The 22,544-nt window shown below is 40.9% G+C and overlaps 1 protein-coding gene across 1 annotated transcript in view; it reads right to left on the bottom strand.

Annotated features, from left to right (window-relative positions):
- The window catches only part of egln1a (egl-9 family hypoxia-inducible factor 1a), a 33,182-nt gene that overhangs the window by 4,410 nt on the left and 6,228 nt on the right, over positions 1-22,544 (bottom strand). Inside the window, 2 exon segments of the mRNA XM_034152704.1 lie at positions 9,826-9,888; positions 9,890-9,946. Coding sequence (XP_034008595.1) covers positions 9,826-9,888; positions 9,890-9,946 — 120 coding nt within the window.

Raw genomic sequence — 22,544 nt, 5'->3', positions numbered from 1 at the left:
AGGAAACCTCTACTTTGACCATCCGTTTCGCTGTATTGATCATTGTGGAGAGCAGGCAGACGTTTGGTTTGTTATTATAGCAGCTATCGGATGGAATTAATACATGGGCTGTACAGGTTGTCATGTCCGACTATCACAAGTAGAATCATAATGAAAAATACGCCGGTAAAAAGTGCCTGGAGAAAACGGCTTAGCAAGTAGTCCGTTTAGCTTCGGTTGCTATGCTAACATCACCCATGTTATACCAGAGAAACTTTCATAACAGCGTTGTGATGCCAAACAGTGTCAATTCAGACTGACACACATTCACTTAAGGGGAACTGGGGATATGTATCAGCTGCTTGTGTGACAGTCAGACAGTGAATACTTTAGAGCCGTGTGAGCTAACCTGGAGCTAACGGGAGAATACACTCCCGTTGAAGAGCAGCCAGCACTGTAGCGGTCGGTAAATGCTGAAACCATTAATAAACAATGAACCACGGCACTCTGGAGAAAAGTATAAGGTTGGAGAAGTCGTTATTTAATTTAATCTGGCTTCGTATGATTAAAAGCAACACGATCGTCGACCCGACGCAGTCCCCCCCCCGTTGTTGTGGGAGAAAATCTCTCGGCAGCTCTGGGCAGTGTGAACAGAGCGGGAGCTGAAAAGGGAAACGGGAGCTGAACCAGAAAAGCTCTCGCTAGGAGCTAGAAAGGGAAAGCGCTGGTGTGAAAGCCGCATGTGACACACTTTTTTGCCAAATATCAGCATTTTCTTTCTTTTCATTTCTTTTGCACAGATTGCAAAGTGGCAAAGTATTATAACTTATTGTTCTAGCAAAGGGATTGCACAATTGTTTTATGTTTTTTTTTTTAGCACAGACTTATGGAGCATTGTTTTATTATCACTGTTCTAGCAAGGTTTTGAAAGGAATGCTCACATTCATATTGATGTATTTTTAATAAATGTTAACTTGGCCCATTACGTGACTATTTGTGTTGGGGGGGGCTCGACTGCCTGACAGAAAAAGCTTGATAACCACTGCACTAAGTGAAGCATCTGTCATGTTCATCATTACATCAGACATTCAAGGAAAGGAGTAACTGCACTATTACTTCTAAAAGGACCACTTAAATAATCTCCTGTCAGGCTTTTCAAATGATCAACATAGGACAATGTTAGGAAAAAGGGTTGTCCAACTCCAAAGGCTAGGAGGAAAGCTCAGGATCGGAAGCAGCAGCAGCGGGTGGGGGGCTGGCTTTCCTGTGGAGGGATAGGAAGAATAACCCACAGGAAAACTGCTCTAGTTGGATAAAGGACCTGGAGAGTGAAAAAGCAGATTGCTGCAAGCGTGCCGCTTAAACTCTCACACAGCTGATATGATAGGCCCCTCTCTTCACACGCAAACTAGGGAGAGCGAATAGGTTCACACCCTGTCTGAAAAAAGTCACGCTATTCCCATTTATACTCATTTGAATGAGGGGGAATGCCGGTGGTGTGACAAGATGAAATAAAAGCACAATAGGGTCAAAGAAGACAGGACAAATGTTTTTTTTCCCTGCGACACGTAAGCAGCTCAAGCACTACTGATTTGATCAATTGTTTGTCTGCACGCAAAATCCAAATTGGTGGTATCGTGCAGCGTGGCGGCCTGTAAATGACGAGTGAACACAGGGTGACCCCCGCCTGCAGGATATGACCTGACCCACATCAGGCTGAATTGGACTAATGACAACCTGTTGCATTAAAGATGTGATGCAGTTTAAAACTCAAGTTGGGTACAAGCAGTTCAACTATGCTGTAAGCCAAAATGGAAACATACTGAACTATGAGGTTTTTTTGTGGTTATAATGGTTATAAAATCCAATAGCGTTCAAACACCTGAAAACATTTCTTCTTAAACCTTTGAAAAGACATGTTTTCTTTCTGCAATGTATTTACATCTATTCATTACCTCTCTATATCATAGTTTACATTGTAAAAGCTGAGTGCAGACTTGTCTCCCCCCTCTGGCAGGGACAGTAATTACCATATGGGAGAAGACATGAAAACAGAGTAAAGCTCCAGGTAAAACCACATTAACTCTGCATTCAGTGGAAAGATTAAATAAAAACAAATGTGTGAGGAGAAGAAAGTAGTCCTGAGGGCGCTGGAGTTACAGTGAGCTGGACTGCAGAGGTAAGTGCGGTTGGGCAGCAAAGACACCACAAAAACCACTACTCTGATGTACAGCAAAACACACAGAGCTTGGTGGCCATAAGCTGAATGAGCATCGAATGTAACAGATGTTCATTTATATGTACAAGTCCCACACTCCAGCTATAATTACAATTCCACCACTGGCCTTAAATTCCCTACACAAGGCAGGTAAGACATACAGAGTTATAGTTTTTAGTCTTCTCATTTACTGTCCTAGAACCGTGTTTCTGCAAATGCAAACACAACATCTCCTAATGCTGCTAGCTAAAAGCACTCAACTAGCAAAACACGGGACAGCTTTGGATGTGAAAAACTCCAAGGAAACGCAAATGGCTGCAGCTCCTCAGCAAGGTAACTGGAAAGAGTTTCAGTTTGACGCACCAGTTGTTCTTCTGTTGTATTTCTAACAAAGTAGCTGTTTGTGGAGTTTTGCTGTTGTATTATATACACATCTTATTTAGAAAAGTTTGTATGTAACAGAGTCACTCTAAATCATGGCCTCTTGTGGATTACTGCACAATTATAAATATAACTTTACTGCGAGTGGACAGTTCTACAAAGCCCTAAGACCCACCATCAGAACAGGGGAGGGTACATTATTAGTGAAAAGACCAAAATAGAGTTGATGACAATGTCATTAATGCCATGTGTGAGAATAATGTTGGTTAGTTCTGGAGGAAATGTCATGAATGATGACAACTGATCTCCAAGAACTGTAACCATGGCTGTTAATGCATGGCATAAAGGGTGTGAAAGTGTCTGCATGTCTCCACAGTACGTGTCAGCTCTAATAGAGTGGTGACCTGTCCTTGCCTCTGACCAAATGCACGCTGGGTAAAACTCCCACCTCCCCCCTCCTACAATCCTGAGCAAGAGTACTTTTGGTATCGATTGAAATTATGCAGCAAAAATGTTGCCCATGTACTTTTGCAACTGACAGAATTGTATATCTTATCTAAGTGCAGTGTTTAAGGAAATAGCCGTCACTTTCTAATCAGGGTTTATAATTATAAATGTTAAAAATGAACAGAATTTCCTTAATTGAGGTGAAGTTTAAAGCATGATTCGAAGATAATTTGTACATTTAAATGTGTACGAAAAGATCCCAGTGACTGATTCGTTACTTTCATTACATTACATTACATGTTACTTGTTAGACGCTTTTATCCAAAGCGACTTACATACTCAATACTGTGGACAATCCCCACAGGAGCAATTTGGGGTGAAGTGTCTTGCCCAGGGACTCAACGACATGCTGACTGCAGTGGGGTTTGAACCTGTGACCCCCTGAGCCGAACACCTACGGACAACCCACTACACCACACACCCCCGTTTCACACACACACTTTCATTTTCACTTTAATGCCTGTATATTTCTTCCTCCCTTCAGAGTGGCTTGTTTCTTTATCTTTGTCACATGGGTGCACAGGAACACACAATATGGACCTACTGTGCCATCTGAGCTGAAATATACATTTTTGATTTACAGTGTACTCACAGCTGACGTGACACCAACACATTTCATAATGGTTTTGAATAGACGTGTAGAAGTGGACAATTGGGGGTAAATAACTGGAACAACTGAACTTGAACATTTCAACAGAGCCCCAGTATCCAGGCAACCACATTCTACAAATTACAGCTCATCACACGCCAAATAAACATCCAATCAGAGAGCAGATAGGAATCCTTTAATAGTCCAAAGGGGTCCCCAAACATGGCTTGTTGGAATGATTGAAGCCTGTGCATGAACAAAACAATAGAAATCATGCAACCGCTTAGTTGATTAACATAAAGGCCCTCAGACCCAACTGATGAACAATGCATTAACAGTAGAATATTTGCATACAAATAGGATTGTTTGATGTATTTGAAACAAAAAGCCCCAATATTGGCTGGTGATCCAAATATAATTAATAGTATCCTTATTATGTTGAACTTTTACCCCTTTTCTTTTTTTAAATAGTCTATTTTTTTGCTGTTACCCAAATGACCTCAAATGTTTTTGACGTGGACATTATATCTGAAATCCAAAGTTCAGATCATTTTCATCATAATAAGGCCAGCCTTTTTAACAGTGCTACACAGTGAGCATACCCTTCAGATGGATAGTCCATAGTTCACTTTTTCCCCCTTCTTGTTTGTCTTCTTTGCGGTTTATGAAATAATGGTCAGGTAGAAGTTAGTAGAAATTGTTAGGATATAAAGTAATTACAACCAAACCTGTCATTATTAGTCCTAAGCCAAATGTTATCACAAGGTTTAAAACTGTTAAGGCTATAACAAAGGTGGTTCAAATATAAGGTTGAAGACCATGACACCTGATTCTGTTGGCTATTTTAAAGATGAGGGGAGCAGTAACTTTGAAAAAAATACATGGGCTGTGCATCTTCACTGGTCTCACGATTCGATTACGATTATCCTGTCAACGATTCGATTCAATTCGATATCACGATGCATCACGATTCATACCAATGCGTTGCATCCTCAATTTTCTATATTACTGCACATGGCTTATTTTCATCAATGCATACATGCAGTAAATACATATGAACTCTCTTTTTATTATTTAGAAAGTGCTTCAGAAATCAATAACATAAATGTCTTGACATTAATTTATAAACCATAATAAATAATTGTATATGTCTAGCCTCCCTATATCTGTGTGTGAAGTTGTTCCATCCTCAAAAACAAAAACTAATACTTCTGCAGTCTAGCTGCAGCTTCTAGCAACGGTCTTCTGTTAAAAAAAGGACACTGAATGTCTTGAATGTGGCATCACACACAGGACTTGAGTCTGAACACAGCAGAGAACAGGAGTATTTACAATAGCATATACAAACAAAAATAGTGCATGTGGGTGCACACTTACATTCTCTGTCTTACTGTTACATAAATCCCATGAATGTATGAGATTAGGTTAGCTTCATTATATCTCAATCAGTGATTGAGTGAATAATAAAGTTTCTATCGGGTCACTATCAGCCTGTCACTCATTATTTTCAGGGAGGGGGCGGGGTTTGGAGGAACGGAGAGGAGACGGTGATCGCGGAAGCTTTTTTCCTCCTGCCTTCACAAATTTACACACGTATATATCGTCTGAAAATTGCTAGAGGACATTCATACTCTGCAATCCAAGACTTAATTAAATCCACCAAAAACCTGACATGATTGTAACGCGATTATTTTTGAAAAACATAAATCCTTGTGTCTCTGAGCCGCAGCGACACGGAGTGATTCAGAGCGGGTCCTTCTGCTGTTGGTTCTGGACTGGTGTTCTTGTGTTGGTGGATAAAGCAGACTGCTCCGTGTTTGGTGTTGCTGTGCCGCTGTCACGTATGTTCCCTGATCTCTGCGTCAGCGACCGATTTGATATTAAAGTGACAGAAAAAAAAACGTTATAGTAAAGCCGCGGCCGGAAAATCAGGAAGCAACGTTACTACGCTATAATCGATTATCTTCCGTCACTGCATCGATACCGAATCGTCCGCATCGCAATGCATTGTAGAAACGATTATTTTCAACACCCCTGTCTACGTAGCAAGATGAAACACCTTATACACGCCAAACAAGCCAAGTGATTATGCTGTCAACGTTAAATTAGGGGTTTATGTTATTTTGTCTCATCATCTTCATCTTAGCCTTTACTGATTGTTTGATGAGAGCTAATAATGTTCATCCTCTGTTTAGTGGCACTCAGACAGAAGACATGGTCTCACACTCTCACAAACTAGCATCAGGAGGCAAAACAGAGTTTCCTGTATCTACGTCATTTCCATATGCAGGCCTGGAGGTCAAGTATGTGAGGAAGTCTGGAATACAATCTCTTGTCTAGTTATGTGTCTTGTCATGAGGCTGGCTCCTCACAGAAGCATGAAAGCCATCCTCCCACCTTGCAGTTGCTGCTTTCCCTTAGAAAGAATGTCGCTGCTTCCTGGTGTGCAGCATCCTGGTGTGCAGCATCCTGTTAGTCCGCCCGTATTCACAAGGTGACTTACTTAACCAATACAATTACAACATGTACGTTAGACACCTGAAGCACATTATAAGGTAACCTATATTTCCTTCATGCATGTCGTGAGACATGTGGAGCCCAGCGGGGGTCTGAGGCTAAAAACTAATTGGTGAACATTTTGTTTAGTAAGCTTGTGCTCTTAAGTTCATCCTTTCACATTAAGTGCGCTAGGTTAGGTAATCACATTCTGAGAACCTTTTTCAAAATTAAATATATATTTGACCATTATATGAATGATTCTTGACCAAAACAAAGTGCAAAAAAGTAGCAGAATAGTTTTAAATGCTAATTTGGTCAGAAAGCATAGAGGTTAAATGCCTGTTTTGTGATTGGCAATCACTTATTAAGAGGTGTAGGTAGGGCTGTGCAATTAATCGTATTTTAATCTCGATTACGATTTTGGCTTGCAACGATTACTAAAACGTAATCGAAATAAAACGATTATTTTGCTGCATTCCCTTTCGCAATGATGCTCTCAATTTGTCTTGCGTCATACATCCTTCCGCGCATGTGCTTTCGCCCCTCCCTAAAAGCCCTCTCGGCCAGGTTGTGTTGTGACTGCAGTCTGTTTAATAAATCCATATAAACACGCTACAAGGGAAGCTTAGTTGCCGTGTCTTTATTCTCCGGTCTCTAGCGTTCGGTCAACTTTCACTAACCTCGTCAAGCCGGAGCCTCTTAGCTACTTCCTGTTTCCGGTAAGGGGTTACCAAAATAAGAGTACTGCGTGTAGCGTGTAGCAGTGAGTGACATTAGTCATCATATTTATATATGTTTAGTAGCTTGTGGAAGTGCGCTCCAAAATATTTGTTGATCTTCTTTATTGGTATTTATTATTTTGATATTATTTATTTAAATGTATAATTATTTTGTTTTATCGGTTTTTCAGTTGAATTATACTTAAAGTTCAGGGTATTCAACTGTTAAAAACAAACTGTTCAAATTATTATTTTTTTTTTTAACGTAATGGATGTTTTCAAAGTCAATGAATAATCGTGATATCAATATTGGCTAAAGTGATCGTGATTATGATTTTTGTCATAATCGAGCAGCCCTAGGTGTAGGGGGTAATTGCGTCACTTTTTGCCTGGCAGCATCCGTCAAGTGACTTGATGGCCTAATGGAGGGAGCGTTCTCTGACTCCCATCCCATTCAGCAGCCTGGTGGTTGACATGGCCACAAGAAATGATCACTCATTTTCTCCAGCTCTTTTGTCCCGATGCACCCGCTGGATCAGAGTTCCTTAGCGTTTTGCTTTAGTACGTTCAACAACTGCATCCTCCCGTGGCCCTGTCAGTTGTGTGATGTATAGGGCCCTTTGCGACGCTGACCACAGAATCAGATAAAGGCTGAGAGTGGCCATGATAATCTCTGGTGAGAAGGTGAGTTTGTGGTACAAATTACCTTCATCTTTCAATCCCATGCTGTGTCCAGTAGGGTCGATTCGGTTCCTGCAGTTGACCCTTTTTGCAACTTTGACACAAAAGCAATGGGGTTTGAAAAGCCAGAGGTTGGGAGAAAGGGCACAGGTATTAAAGTCCCCTCCACAAGTGCTGGTTTGCTGTATGACATGGTAGTGCCATCAGGTAGAGGTTATCATGGGTCCAAAAATGTATGCTGGACCCAAACAGATACGGGGTGTTTCTCAATGTCAGAGTACGCTTGCTTGGTAGCACATGTCTTCGAGCGTCTTTCTTCGAGAAGCGAGGCAAGAATACTTCCTGCATTCGGAAAACGAAGAGTGGAACAGGCGAGCAAGTGTGCAGGTGTGCGTCCATATGAGAGGCCCCGCCTTACACTATCTTCCGCCACAGATTTGAGGAAATTGGTCCGTGCGCAAAGCATTGTGGGATTTTAAGTACCGCGGAGTCTACACATGTGCAGCCTCGAAATTTCTCAAACGAAGTACGCCGGGCTCGGTAAGAATTCCAAGTATGCTGGACCATTGGAACCGTACTTCGGCGGCACTCGATGACGTAGTATGCTTGAAATAGTGGCTCTGGAGCAGCTTACTCAAGATTGAGAAACACACCAAGGACTTGGACCCTGACTTGACCCTTCTTCTACTTGACAGCGGGACACAATCATATTCAACCAAAGAAAAGTTGAAACTGAAAACGGCCCAAAAAGACACAGACCTTAGCAATGCCTATTTAGGGCTGTGCAATAATCGTATTTTAATCGTATTACGAAACAACGTAATTGAAATAAAACTATTATTTTGCTGCATTACCTTTCGCAATGATGCTCTCAATTTGTCTTGCTTTATACATTCTGCCCGCGCGTGCGCTTTCGCCCCCTCCCTAAAAGCCATCTTGGGCCAGGTTGTGAGTGACATAGTTGTGTGAGTTCGCGCGAGCGGAGATGGCAGAACAAGAGCAACTCGTGACAAGAAAGGTAAAACGAATCCTGCTGTTTGGAAATACTTTGGGTTTAATCAGTCCGACGTGGAACAAAAAAAAGGTACAGTGCAGGATTTGTTACACGGTTATGTCGGCACCTAAGCTAACACCACCATTCTGCTTTAACCATCTAAAATGCAACCACAAAGTGGAATACGACCTGATGAATACTTTGCACCACAACAGACCTATGGTAGACGGTCTATTGATCTTCTTATTGGTATTATTATTTTTATATTATTTATTTAAATGTAGATATAAATGTATAATTTATTTTATTTAGTTTTCTATTGGTTTTTCAGTTGAATTATACTTCAAGTTCAAGGTAATCAACTGTTAAAGATACTGTTCAAACTTTTTTTTTTTTTTAAGTTCAATAAATGAATGTTTTTCAAGGCAATGAATAATCGTTATTTAATAATCGTGACTATCAATATTGACCAAAAGAATCGTGATTATGATTTTTGCCAATAATCGAGCAGCACTATGCCTATTCTTAAGTGCTATGGTTCGGTTGGACCTCTGAAAATACCCTTTTTTCCAAGTGTAGCATCCTTGGGTAAGGCTGGCTTTGCAACAAATCTGTATGTGATCTCTGCACAGTGTTTCCCCTAGGATGGAATCATAGCAGCGGTGCTAAGGCACGCGGGCCCAGCAAAATGTGAGCGCGGAGCGTGTGGAATTTTTTAGTGTGTGCGAAGTGCGCCCTGCCAATATTTTTCTATGTGTCTGCCAGCACAAGAAAGGCTCTTGAGGCCTAGTACATACAGTGGCAATGTCTCAAGATTTAGCAAAATACACCTTTATTGAACATACAGTAACATAATACTACACATTTTTGGTACCTGGCTGGCGCCCCCTAGCAGCGGTGCGCATATTTCAGCATATTAATGAGATTATCAAACAGGGAAAATGATCACGTCCTGACACGTAACCTCTACTGCTGACTCAGCTCGGTGTCTGAATAAAAAACAGGATGGAGGAAGAACCACAATGCCATTAGACAAGAACTACGCTGACTTGTCATAAGCTTATGACAGGAAGACCAACTGGAAAGTGAACAGGATACACATGGCCTGTTTGCCTTTTCATTTGATTTTTTGGTTTCACTGATCATTTCAAATCATAATTGAATACATTTTTCAAACACAGCAAATGAGAAATAAGCCAATCTAATCACATCATCATCTAGTTCTAATTACCATCATTTCCTCCTCACACTCACATACCTTGGCAGTCCAATCTTTGTTAAGGTAATATATGCATGTGACACAGCGTCCGTCGCCGTTGGGGGTTATCCACATGGCGCACGTATCCTGTGCCGTTTCCAGGGTAACATGCCACCATTGCCTGAAGTCAAGAAGAAAAAAAAGCATGATTAGTAAAAAACAGATGCACAGAAAGCACAATGCATTCAACTTCTAGATCATTACATCATACATTTTGTCATGAAACAGGAAGTACTGCTATGAACATGAAGAAGGAACATTGAAGATTGCATTAAAATCGTGTCTGCTTATGTCTAATGCTGCTGCCAGTGTAGCACTACCCGCAGTCAGACCCGGAGCAGTGGAAGCAGCTCAGATTGCTCTTTGTGGGCCTGTGACGTGGATGCAGCAGACAGTCTTGGCACAGCCAGATGGCATTGTTCCTCTCCTCACCTGCACCAAGACTGATACAAGCGGTGGTCGCTTACAACCCAGCTGCTCCATTATAAACTTACAACTATTGAGAAAATACACCGGAGATATCAGGCAGCACGTCAACTTTCCCCTTGCCTTTTCCTGCCTCTATTAAGACTTGCATGATCTGCCTGGGTGTTGGCAGCGAACCCCTATGAGCTCTGTAAACTTCTTGTCGTAAACAGCGTAGAAAGTCCCTCAGGCAAATAAGACGCACACACACACGAGTGGTTGACTCGCACATTGCCTGGAGGGACTGTGACAGAAATCCCCCTGACTTTTCTTTGAAATTAGAACTTCATGGAACAGTACATTTTGAAAAGAAAAACAATCCATCTGATTCTTGCTTCTTGCACTGGCCGAAATAATTAAAACTCTGCACAATTGTATATTATATATAACATTTTGGACTATAAGCACTGGCAATTACAAGCAACACTTGTGTGACACCATGCAACTGTGTGTGTGGTTTTCTAACTTGAAAGGGGATCCGAGGTGAGTGGCGAACGTGCACAAATGCAGAGGGCAGGTTTTAGCCCTCATTGCGCAGCTTCTAAGCAGTGATATGACAAACAAAAGGCAAGTTCCTCCACATTTCCTTGTACTTGGATCACATAAACGATAGCATAGCAACATTATTATAAACACTCACAGCAGACTAAACTTTTATTTTTACTTGGTCCTCGTGCCAAGTGAAATAATGTCCTGCTTTCTGTGTTTGTATCTTGAGCAGCTATCTTGTCTGCAGACGAACGATATGATGCGCTACATTTCAAAATCTTTGGATTGCAGTTTTGAACAAAATCGCTGAATAATTAATCGAAATCTGTTGGACTTCATACTTCTGGAAAGGTACATTTTACTGTCCTATAGAATAACTGTATTGCAAAATCTGAACGTGGACATTATTTTCAAGTTCAGTTAGTGAAAAGAATCACATATACGTCTGATTGTTATTCTCCTGCTCATCTGACCATAGTTGCTTGCGTCAGTCCACATTGTGCTCACGTCCTTTTGAATGATGCAGCAACACTGCAGCCGCACAATATCAGGGCCTTCAAAGCAACACAACTCCAACATAAGGATGAAGGGGGTGGGGAGTCAAACTGACAAGGGCTTACTGTCGGTAAGACACAAGTACGGAGTAAGCTTTCTTGTGAGTGTGCGTGTGTCTGTGTGGTGTAAAAGAGAGGGAGAGAGAAAGAGGTGCACAGACGGAAGAAGCAGAGGGGTGGGGCTGGAGCAGAAGAGAGAAAGAGAGGAAAAGGAAACTGCTGTAAACTTTGACTCCTGGCCTCCCTCCAGAGGAAGCAGTATTTTAATGGTTGTGCTACGTGCAGAGCGTGAGGGAAGGTTGGCTGATCCTCGGCTTATGTCGCCCCCTCCCACCCATAACTGCTCGACTCACACTGCAAGGCTGGAGATGGGTAAACAGTCTCTGCTAGGAACAGCGTGTATATGTGGTGTGGGATGACTGAAGGTGAAGTGTAAGAGCCTTGGCAAAAAGACAAGTGCACAGCAGTTTCGCCTTTCATTCACAGCTGTTGAAACTGTATGAAAAGGTTAATCGACTGCAGGAGAAGCTTAACTCTAGTACAAGCTCAACTATGCACCTGAGAGCATGCCAGGTAGTGTCGTACTAAAATATTACAATAAAGCAAGTTTGGTTATGAAACAATATGCCATTTCACCAGGTCGGCACTTGGCAAAATCAAACATCCTTATCAGTGACAACTTACACAAAAGTGTACACAAGGAAAACACATGGGACTGGAATGCAGATCAGCTAGTATCTGTAAATGCCGACCTTGAATGAAGAATGAAGTGCAGATTGACTTCATGTGATCTGGTCATGAGAACCCAGCATGCCGAGATACAAGGGACACCACTTTTGATCATATCTTCAGTCAGAGAACCACAAGATGGCTTGCACTAAGACCTTGAGGAAAATGCAGCAGCATTGCAGACAGTGGTGGCAACATGTGGAGTAAATCCTGGTTCTGTACAATCAAACACAAGTGTCACTACTGTGGAATTGGAGTATGTTATTCCTTAATATTTCTCTGATGGCACCACTTCAAACTCTAAATTTCATATTGAGATTTATTCTTGTTCTGAACTAAATATCTCAACAGGGCCTGGTCAAAATGAACTTCCACTATAAGAAATGCTTAGGATTTCTTAATCCCAGCATGGCAAACTTCTTTTTTATGCATCTTCACCTCTGGCCTTTATCCCCATTGAGCTTCTTCCTGTCAGCCACTTATTCTTCCGAGTTCCACGGCGGCCCTCATTAGGAGGTTGACCTCGCTCTTCATGCTGTTTGTTTACATTCCACAGGCACAGCTTCAGAGGCCACTGGCATTTACAGACCAAGAGTGAACTGGGGTTAGTTTTAGACAGTAACTATAATCTATTTTTGTGTTATGAGAAAATGTAACTGCTAATAGACCGGTGACAGTTACATTCATTACAAGACCCCCAAGGTCGCTGCAATATTTCAGACTATAATCAGTTCTTGATATGCAGAATGAAAGAAATTTAAAATTTAAAAACGTATTTGGTGAATATCCATTAGTATCCGTGTGGTGATTATATGGTGATTCCCTCTGTTTGGGAGACACTAATCTGTTCCACACAAGTCGTGTGCTGATGTTTATTTTATTTTCTGATTCTCAATTTGTCTCAGACAACAGCAACTCCAAACTCAAATAAATCCAGCGTAAACATGAATTGACACAACAAGCAGAAGTCAGACTAATATTATGCATTTGAGATTATACCCCACAGATATATGGTTAGCTAAAACATAGGACTTTGCTTTTCTAAATGTAGTATTAAGTATTCCCAGTTCAGTTAGAGAATAAGATTGTGTACAGGTGTTTCCACAGAGTAATATTAATCATAAACCAAAGCTTACATTTTCATATTAAAAAGCTGCAATTCCTAAGAAGGATATTAAACTGTGAAGTCCACTGAGACAAATGTAACATTTGTGATATTGGGCTATATAAATAAACATTGATTGATTGATTGAAGTTAAAATAAAAATGCCTCCAATGTAACAAGTTAATATATTTCACTGGCTGATATCAATTCAAATAAGATATGCAGCAAAATTCCAGCACTTTAACTAATAAACTTACTGTTTCAAAACACAGGAGAAAGGGAACCATCTTGTATGTAACACAACACCTTCTATTAAAATTGGAAAAGCTTAAAGTGACACTTTAGTGCAGTCTGTGAAAAAAGCAGAATAAAAACAACACACCGCGTAGCAGGCACGCACAATAACACCAGACCAGCTGCCGTAGCATTAAATAATGATGCTTTTTACACAATCAGTGATTTAACCAAGGCTGTCTGATAAGAATGTCCATCCCTTGCCCAAAATGCAAACCTCTACCATATGTTTCATGAGTGATTCTGTGGAGTGTTTCTGCTTCCAATGGCCAACTGTGGCAAACTTGCAGTTTTGTCACGACTGCCACAGAATCATAAATAATACAAATTCCATTATCAAATCAAATGGATTTATAAAACTGTCAAAAGGTTTAAAGAAACAGCCCTGTTGTCGCTAGAACAATATGTTTGGACGCAAAGGGCAAGCCTCAACGCCACTTTAGCTGCCTTTAAATGCCCTTTTGCGGGATAAACCGATACCCATGTCTCTCTTTATCTCACCTCCCCATATTCACACTGTCTTGTCAAATAAAGGCCAAAATGCAACAAAGAGTTTTGTACCTGGGATCTCCATGTACTGTATTGATTCTGTTTTCCATCGTGTTCATTCACCACTCTGTCATATCTCAGTCACACAATAATTGGTAAAATGACCCCACACACACTGATGGTGGTGGAGCTGTCATGAATGACACTAGCCTAAACATCGGGAGAAGTTTGGGGTGCAGTGTCTTGCTCAAAGAGACTATGAAAGGCTGTCAGGAGTTTAATAATCAAACCCCCAACCTTGTTGATAACTCACTTCACCAACTGGGGAGCTTAATATATAGATACTTAACATAATGTTTACCATTGGTTCAAGCTTACTATAAACCATTGCTGTTCCCATGCAAGAAGCCACCAAAACTTCCGTTTCAGTTCCATTACGCAGAAATAAATGTCCAATCGCTTACACAAGATCAGCCTCCTTATGAGGTTTTCTTGTCAACGAAAAATATGTTTTACATTCAGTGTTTATCCATTCACAATGTGTGAATCATTAAGATCCAACATGTTGAATAGAATCCTCTGTAATGACGTGCATATCAAATGTAGTAAACGTTTTTTTTTAACAATAGAGTTGATGGCATGTTATTGCCTCCAACACTTGATCGGTGGAACAGCAAAAACTAGAGACATGACATGGTGCCCCTTTGCGACCATGATAAAAAACATTTGTAAAGTGTAATGTGGCTAAAACACATTCCTGAAACACGCTATAAGAAAATACTTTTGTGAAAAATTACTTCAGGAATTTGCTTTCATTGTTGTGTCTACTAACTAAAATACTGTGCAATGGAGAAATATCAAAATCATTATTTTGTCAATTCATAACATTTTTAATGTGTGATTCATTGAAAATGTTTTAAGAAAATTACAATCATGAGTTCCTAAACTACAAGGTACCATATTTATTGTTTTACACCATTGACAATATCATACAAAGAAAAACTGGAAATAGAGACACTTTTTTATTTGATTAATTACTTAAAGGTGGGGTAGGTAAGTTTGAGAAACCGGCTCGAGATACACTTTTTGTTATATTCCATGGAATGCTCTTAACATCCCGATAGCAATGAATATCTTAAGTGCTTTGACAAAAAATCCATAAAAAAATGTCATCTGTGGAAGCCGTAATACTGTAAAAAGCACGACCAATCATTTTAGCCGGCCCGGCTAAAATAACTGGATGGCCTACCTGCCTGTCAGCCTTCCATCTGTACACAAACTTATCTCGTGCCCTCATTGGTCATGTGCGCGTTTGTGTGTGTTGGAGGAGGGGCTCTGTAAGGAAGTGGCAGATTTCTTCCGGCTGTGTATTTTCAAATTCTAGCGATCTCGAGCCGGTTTCTCCAAAATTACCTACCCCACCTTTAAATCTATCATTGTTCAACTAATTGATTGATCATAACAGCAATACTACATATTTTATCAAGCATTGCCTTTATTCTGCTCATCACTGGTGGTTTTAATAGGGCAGCTGTCAAACAACAAAATCCAAACAAAACTTAAAATAATGGTTTGTCCTGATAGATAGAATCTGAAGGAATGAAACTCTCTTTAATGGTCACACATGCAGAGCACACACAGTGAAATGTGTTCTCTGCTTTTAACCTATCCTAGTACCAGGAGTCTAGTACTAGAAGCAGTGCGCAGCTATTGTACAGCGATCACTTCAGTGCTGCCATCAGTGCATCCCCGGTTTGCACACTGATGTGAGCCATGATCTTGGGTGGCGCGAAAAAGGAAAAGCTGCAAGGGGTCTGTTCACTTTACAGAAGAGATGCTTATCCAAACACGGGTACAAACAGTCGGGATGGAGACCTTACAGCACAGGGGAATGTGGGAACTGAGGCGGTTTGGGCCCAGCCCGGGATAGCTCACTGTTTTATCTGTTAGACAGAGGTGCTGCCTCGAGAGGAAATCCCTGTTTAAAGTAATGACCTAGTTTATTATTTTCTTCTTTACTGTGGGCTGTGAACAATAGAGGTACGTATACAGCAGCGGCGCTACCCTTCACTCGTAACATGTTGTAGCGGAAACACAAGCAATTTCTGGTATCATTACGCTAATACTCTGGAAAGAGAATTGAGTAAAGGCGTGGGCCAGGGATCCACTCGTATAAACAGCCAGCTGCTTCTACTCTTAAACTCAGACAAGTTATAAAATCACACAAGATAAGCTGACACATTAGGCAGAATGAGAGCATGAGCTAATCTTCAACACTGTTTTTTATATTCATATTCAGCAAGAGCTAGCAGAGCAGATATCTACTAGGGATGCCAGAAACTGACCATGATCAAATTCGAAAATCGGACAGCCCTGGCGAATATTAATCGATTATTCGCCGCCGCCGCAACCCCCCCCCCCCTGCGGGAGAAAAAAAAAAAAAGTATTTTCGCAGAGCTTGCATTTTACTTCATTTGCACTTGTCAGTTAGAAGTAGTTCCACGAGGAACTCTTCTTTGAACGTGCCACTTTGTTCATCTTTAGTTGTGTTGATCTCACTGTTTTGTATATCGGCAATAAATCAATCGCACGTGTGACGGAGCAGGGGGGGGGGGCGGGGCTGGCTTCCTCCAAGTTTACAGTAAAACAAACTGGTGGTGTGACCAATGGCCATTTACAATTATTAATACTATTACTATTATTAGCATTAGTCTATATTTTGGTTGAAACAAAACAGGAAAAAAAAGAAAAACATAAATAATAATAAAAAATATATAAATAAAATCGAATTTTAAAAATAATTTTCGATTATAGAGACTGTAACGAATATTCGAAAAATCGAATAATCGCTGGCATCCCTAATATCTACAGTACTGGGACTGTTTTGTGCCTTACCGACTGCTCAACAGCCTGAGTGAATGGCTACATCGTGCCAAGCGAACTCACTCTGTAATTGGATCAGTCACTGATACTTTCTCGTTGCCAGTTGTAGAAGACTGAGCACAGCAAAAAACGTCAATTGAAAAAATTAATACATAGATATGTATTAAAACCATTTTGAGTCAAAGTTCAATAAAGTTGTGTATGACAACAAGAGGTGTCACTTTGAGCAAAGTTCCAGAGACAGGTAACAGCTCTATTCTAACCTTCAGCTCACTGAGACTAGAGTGGCACAGGATCATTTATTAAATGACCAATTATTATTGATATCTTTCGGAATGTGTATTGAAATGATGCAATATGCATAATCCTAAATCACTTACTTACTGTTAATAGTATTTGTGATGCACAATTATTTTTATGTCATGCTCTACCCACCATAAATCCTCCCTGTCTTCAACTCTACAGCTGCGAACAGTCAAAAACAGAAGACCTCTTTCTCAAAGCCCCACTTGGATGACGTCCAGGAGTTCCTTAGAGAGTCACGGCATAGTAAACGGAGAGATAAACATGTGCTCAAAGTTAGTATTAAATGTAGCTGAATTAAATCACATTTTATTAGATGCTTTATTACTGCTTGCGAGCACCCGTTTATCAAAATACAACCTCACAGCTTGTCACATGCGACTACTGTCCTTCTGTGGTAAAGATTAAAACACTTTAAAGAAGAGCTGGTAATGGGCAGGCAAATATCTGACCATTAATGATGAAAGCCTGTGCTCAGACTAATACCCAAATGTATTTTATTGTTAACGGTGTGATGGTTAAACAATAAGCAGGAAAACGGTGGCATTCAGGTACAGTAGGCGGAGAGAACAAGCGGCTTGCACAACCTATAGCATAATGTACAGTCGGCTCCAACCCTCAAAAGGACCACCACCGCATGACTCCCTCTAGCCGACTTACTCTATAGAGCCTTAAGATTTAGGTCAACGGTCAACTTCCTAATGAAAGCACACATGTCCACAGTCGCTTTGTGACATTGCAAATGACGCAACAAATAACTCAACATGCAACAATATAGAAAGTTGCTCATTATTAAACACAACACGGGTGGGGAGGGAGAAGGATTGCCATCCGTCAGCAGTTTTTCCTGAAAATAAGAGGTGTGGCTAGCTGTGAGGTGGAGTTGAATGACATGACATTATATATCTATACAGTGAGATAAAAGGAACGTTGCGATACCAGAGGCGGCATGGCTATTTCATGTTGCAATTTAGTGCAGGGATGTTTTGGGGCTATTAAGGATTTACAGTATATTTGATCAAATGTGATTAAATGCCTTGATTTGTCAGGTCATTAATTAACTGTGTTAACCAAGGAAGGTCCAGATAACATTCTTGCTTTTACTCATCAATAATTACAATAAGAGATACATTTTTATTACAGTAATAGCATTGTTAAATCGTTTTTAAGTCCTTTTGTGAGTTGACATGTATGCAACAGAGTCTATTATATGGCACTGTCCAGTGTGGGCAGCCAAAATATGAAGTGACTTCAAGTCTGAATATTTGTGGATATGATGTTTCTTTATGTTGGCTCACCTCTATAGTCTGTGCAGCGCAGAGAGGTACACCAACGCTAACCCAAATTTTGGCTTGGGTGTTCATTTCGGACGCTATTCTTACAATACATTATTTTCCAAATACTCGAGTACTCAAAAACGTGAAACGCCCATCTATATCTATATCTTGAGACAATCACAAACTGTGTGTAATGTGGTATTAGACTGGGTACACTGTAAGTTTCCTGTGCATCAGTTTCACAAAGACAACAACCATCAATAGTAGACCTAGTCCCTGATGGACGGAAGAATAGTACATCTAATCCTGACTACAAAACGGCATGCTAATCATAGTTATCATGTTACATATGCCACATAACTGTATAAATACTAGCGTTGTACACTAGCAGTAAGAATGTTTATTATGCAGCCTCGGCATAGCAGGCTACTATTTAACATGCTGGACATACTAACTTTGAGAGGGGAACAGCAAGTCAGTGACAGGACAATCGTGTCGCGGCTACACACACTTCTTTATATGTTGCCTGATAATGCTATAATGGCATCAGCAAGCATTCAACAGGCTGGAGCTGCAGAGAAACAAACATGTCCTGCTGCCTGCGACTTCTCACAATGTTATCAAGTGAAAAGGGGAAATGGAAACAATGACATTAAATAACTATTTGGGCAAAATGTTTTTCCTCTATCTTTCCAAAAGCGAACTGTGCTTACATTGTGTTGTTTCCCTTTGAGCCATTGATACTGGCGGCCCTCCATTTGTGCAAGTCATTCTGATTTTCCCTGGTCACAGTCCAGGCGTGTTTGCCAAGGCAACTCGGGCGGTAGGTGTGACTCACTGGCCAGCCGCGTGGATCTACTTCGAAACATACCGCTTGCTTAAAAATGTCCTTTTTGTTTCAATTTATAAAAATGTTTCACTCTTTATTATTATTCCTTTAACGAGCCTTGAAAAACAGGATTGATGAAAGCACTAATGTACCTTGGATTAAAATTGAAAGAAGTATAGTCTATCCCCTTAAACTTGGTGATGTCTTATTTTCTGCCATGTCGCCATATGACTGTATGCATACATTTGGACCAATTATTGGCCAAGCTGTGAAAGTGTAGAGAATGTAGAGAAATTGTGCAATGTGTCTGTAGATTGGCATAGTAACACACCAATTTTTCATAACCTGTTATTACGTATTGGAAAAAATGGTGGCATCTCTGCAGTATGGAACGCGGTGTAACGGTATACGTATCGAAAATATTCTGTATGGGCCCTTCGGGTTGGTACACGTGTGTACCGAAGTGTACCGAACGAATATAACGTTAAACGTAACTTTTTGGAAGTAATCTCAGGTGCTGCGTCGCAGCGTAATTTGCTCACAATAGGCGCGTTCACACCGGAGTACTTTTACCCGTACTTTTCCCGTTTAGTTCCGATAGTGCCTGGAATTTTGCGTTCACACCAAAAAGAGTACTTAGTTCCGAGAACTTTTACCCCCATTTTTAGTGCCTGCTAGAGAAGTGGTACTATCCTGGGGAGAAGAAAGTACCAATTTCGATTGGCTGGGCGAATTGCAAACCACGCCCCGTAAAACTCTGAAAAGTTTTGTGAAGCCGCCATTGTATTTGCTGGCATTAGCATTATTAGCATTAGCATTAGACCCGCGCACCAACGGAGAGAGAATAACTTATGGCAACACAAAAAAAAACATGGGAGTGGTGGAGTGAGGCGGGTGTCGGCGTTCTGGCGATTTACTCGGAAGGCTTCAGTAGAAGCTGCTGGGAGTCCCAGCAGCTTCTACTGAAGCCAGTCCCCAACTCCGGGGACTTCGGGTGGCAGTATACGCCGTGAAGTGGTTTGCGGCCTGCCAGTAAACCCAAAGCAGAAGAAGAAGAAGAAGAAGTGACGTCAGCGGCTTCATTTGCGTAATCTTCCCTCAGGGAACTTATTCCGGTGTGAACGCGATCTGTACTTAGTTCCATGGGGGTACAGGGCTCGACAGTAATGGTTGCCAGGTTGCCATAGGCAACCATTCAGAAAAAATGTCACCCACTTCTTGGCCTTTGGTTGCCATCAGTGGCAACCACTTTTTAACATAAAGAAATAAGGACAGCAAACAGCAAAATGTGCACCCCAAAAAAGATAAATGTTAATTATTTGTTGTATTAAGAGTGATATTTAATTATTGTTGTGACCAGTCAGAACCTGATACTTAAGTTGCACGTGCATTGGTGTGATTACGGAGCCAGAAAGCGATGCACGCTTACTCGTGTGCGTGTGAGTACAGCGCTTCGTGACCGCGGAGCGTGTGAACGTTGTGGTCAGCTGTTTTAGCGCAGGGCTGCTGTACAGACCGACGTTAACAGCAGCCCTGTCTGTGCACACGGAGACCGACTCTGTCGTCCGGTGATCTAACCGCCTTCTGGAAAAGCTTCACAAGTACGTCGGTACGTGCGCTTTGTGACACAAGTGACGGTACGCATTTCAGATTGTTGCCGTGCATGCATACCAGTTATGTGCACCCCTGTGTATAACTGTATACAGGGTTCTTACACCTTTTCCAAAGTCAAATTCAAGCACTTTTCAAGCATTTTCAAGGTGCATTTTCAAGCTTTTCAAGCATCTTACAGCTGTTGTAAATTACATATTTATATACACATACTTATACTCAAATGATTATTTCCCTACCTCACATTAAATCAGATGTTCTTTATGCTATAAACAACCAAATGTGTGTTTCATAATAGCATTCTACATGAGGATGAAAAATAAAAAATGTTAGAAAAGAAAACTAAGTTTAATATTTCAAAATGTGTGACCCATCTGTACGTAGACTGGGCATCCCATATAACCTGGCTGAGCCAATATAAAACAATCAGCCAAATAACTTTTCAATATATTATTGATTACTATTTTTGAGGTACTTTTAGGTTGGCAGTAAACACAAGTCAGAGGTAAATGGTGTACTTTGACTCCACTACATGTATTTAATACCTTTAGTTACTTTACAGATGTGGATGAATGATGTGAAATATAATCAAGTGTTAAATCAGACTTTAGTTCCACCTGGAGTAAATTCACAAGCTACTCTGTAGTATACAAAGTCATTCAAACTAGCTGCAACTTTACCAGCTTTGATAACACTTTCATGATCAATCATTATAAAACATATCATATACAATTATTAGGGATGCTCCGATCGCCAATTTTGGAGCCGATCGCCGGAATCAGTCGGCCGATACCGATATCGCTCTCTTTTCCTCTCTCCCCCTCTCTCTCTCTCCTGACAGCCCGTCAGTATCTCATGCAGCTCACTGATCCAGTAATGAGCGACCCGACAGTGAAGAATAAATATATTTATAACTAGTTTAGCTTGTTCCAGAGGTAGATAAAATAGCTAAGTGTGTTAGGTCTAACTCTTAATGTGTGTTCTGCTCCGCTCACCGGTCCGTCACAGCGGGTGGAGCTGCAGGATTTCTGCTTCACACACACGTTGCATACCGCTATTTTATTGTCATTTTCGGACACTTAAAATACTGCCAGACTAGTGAAGCCATTTTGGCGAGCTTGTTTTGCCGCGCACAGAGAAAAGTGTCATGTATTTTACATGCAACGATAGCCTAATCTAAAATGCTCTACTGTGGTGTGTGGCTCGTCAGCGCAGACTCTCGCATCGTTATTGTTGCACACTTTGCAGGAGGCTACTCTTGGGATTCGCTTGACCCTCGTCTTAGCCATGTCTTGTATTTGTCTTCTGCTAGCCAACGCTCGTTGAAAAGGCAACCTCCTGGCATACTGTCATATATCACTCTCATCACAATGCCCAGGTCACACACGTAACAAAAACACTTGCCGGTCACGCGCATTGCGCGGGAAGGCCGGAGCGGAGCTGTTTTATGTAAAAGCGAAGCAATTAAGCGCGCTCCGACTTCTTTATTTTCTTTTAATCTAAAAAGCGAAGTAAAGCATTTACAATTTCAAGCACTTTATCCCAAATTCAAGCACCATTCCCAAAATTCAAGCACTTTTCAAACCTTGAAAACACCTCGTACAATTTCAAGCATTTTCAAGGATTTCCAGCACCCGTACGCACCCTGTGTATAGTATCTTTCTTAATTATTTAAAATATAAGGTGACTAA

Source organism: Trematomus bernacchii, unplaced genomic scaffold (genome assembly GCF_902827165.1).
Source record: "Trematomus bernacchii unplaced genomic scaffold, fTreBer1.1, whole genome shotgun sequence".
Lineage (NCBI taxonomy): Eukaryota > Metazoa > Chordata > Actinopteri > Perciformes > Nototheniidae > Trematomus > Trematomus bernacchii.
Note: the sequence above shows the minus strand (reverse complement) of the source record. Positions and strands in the feature narration are given on the sequence as shown.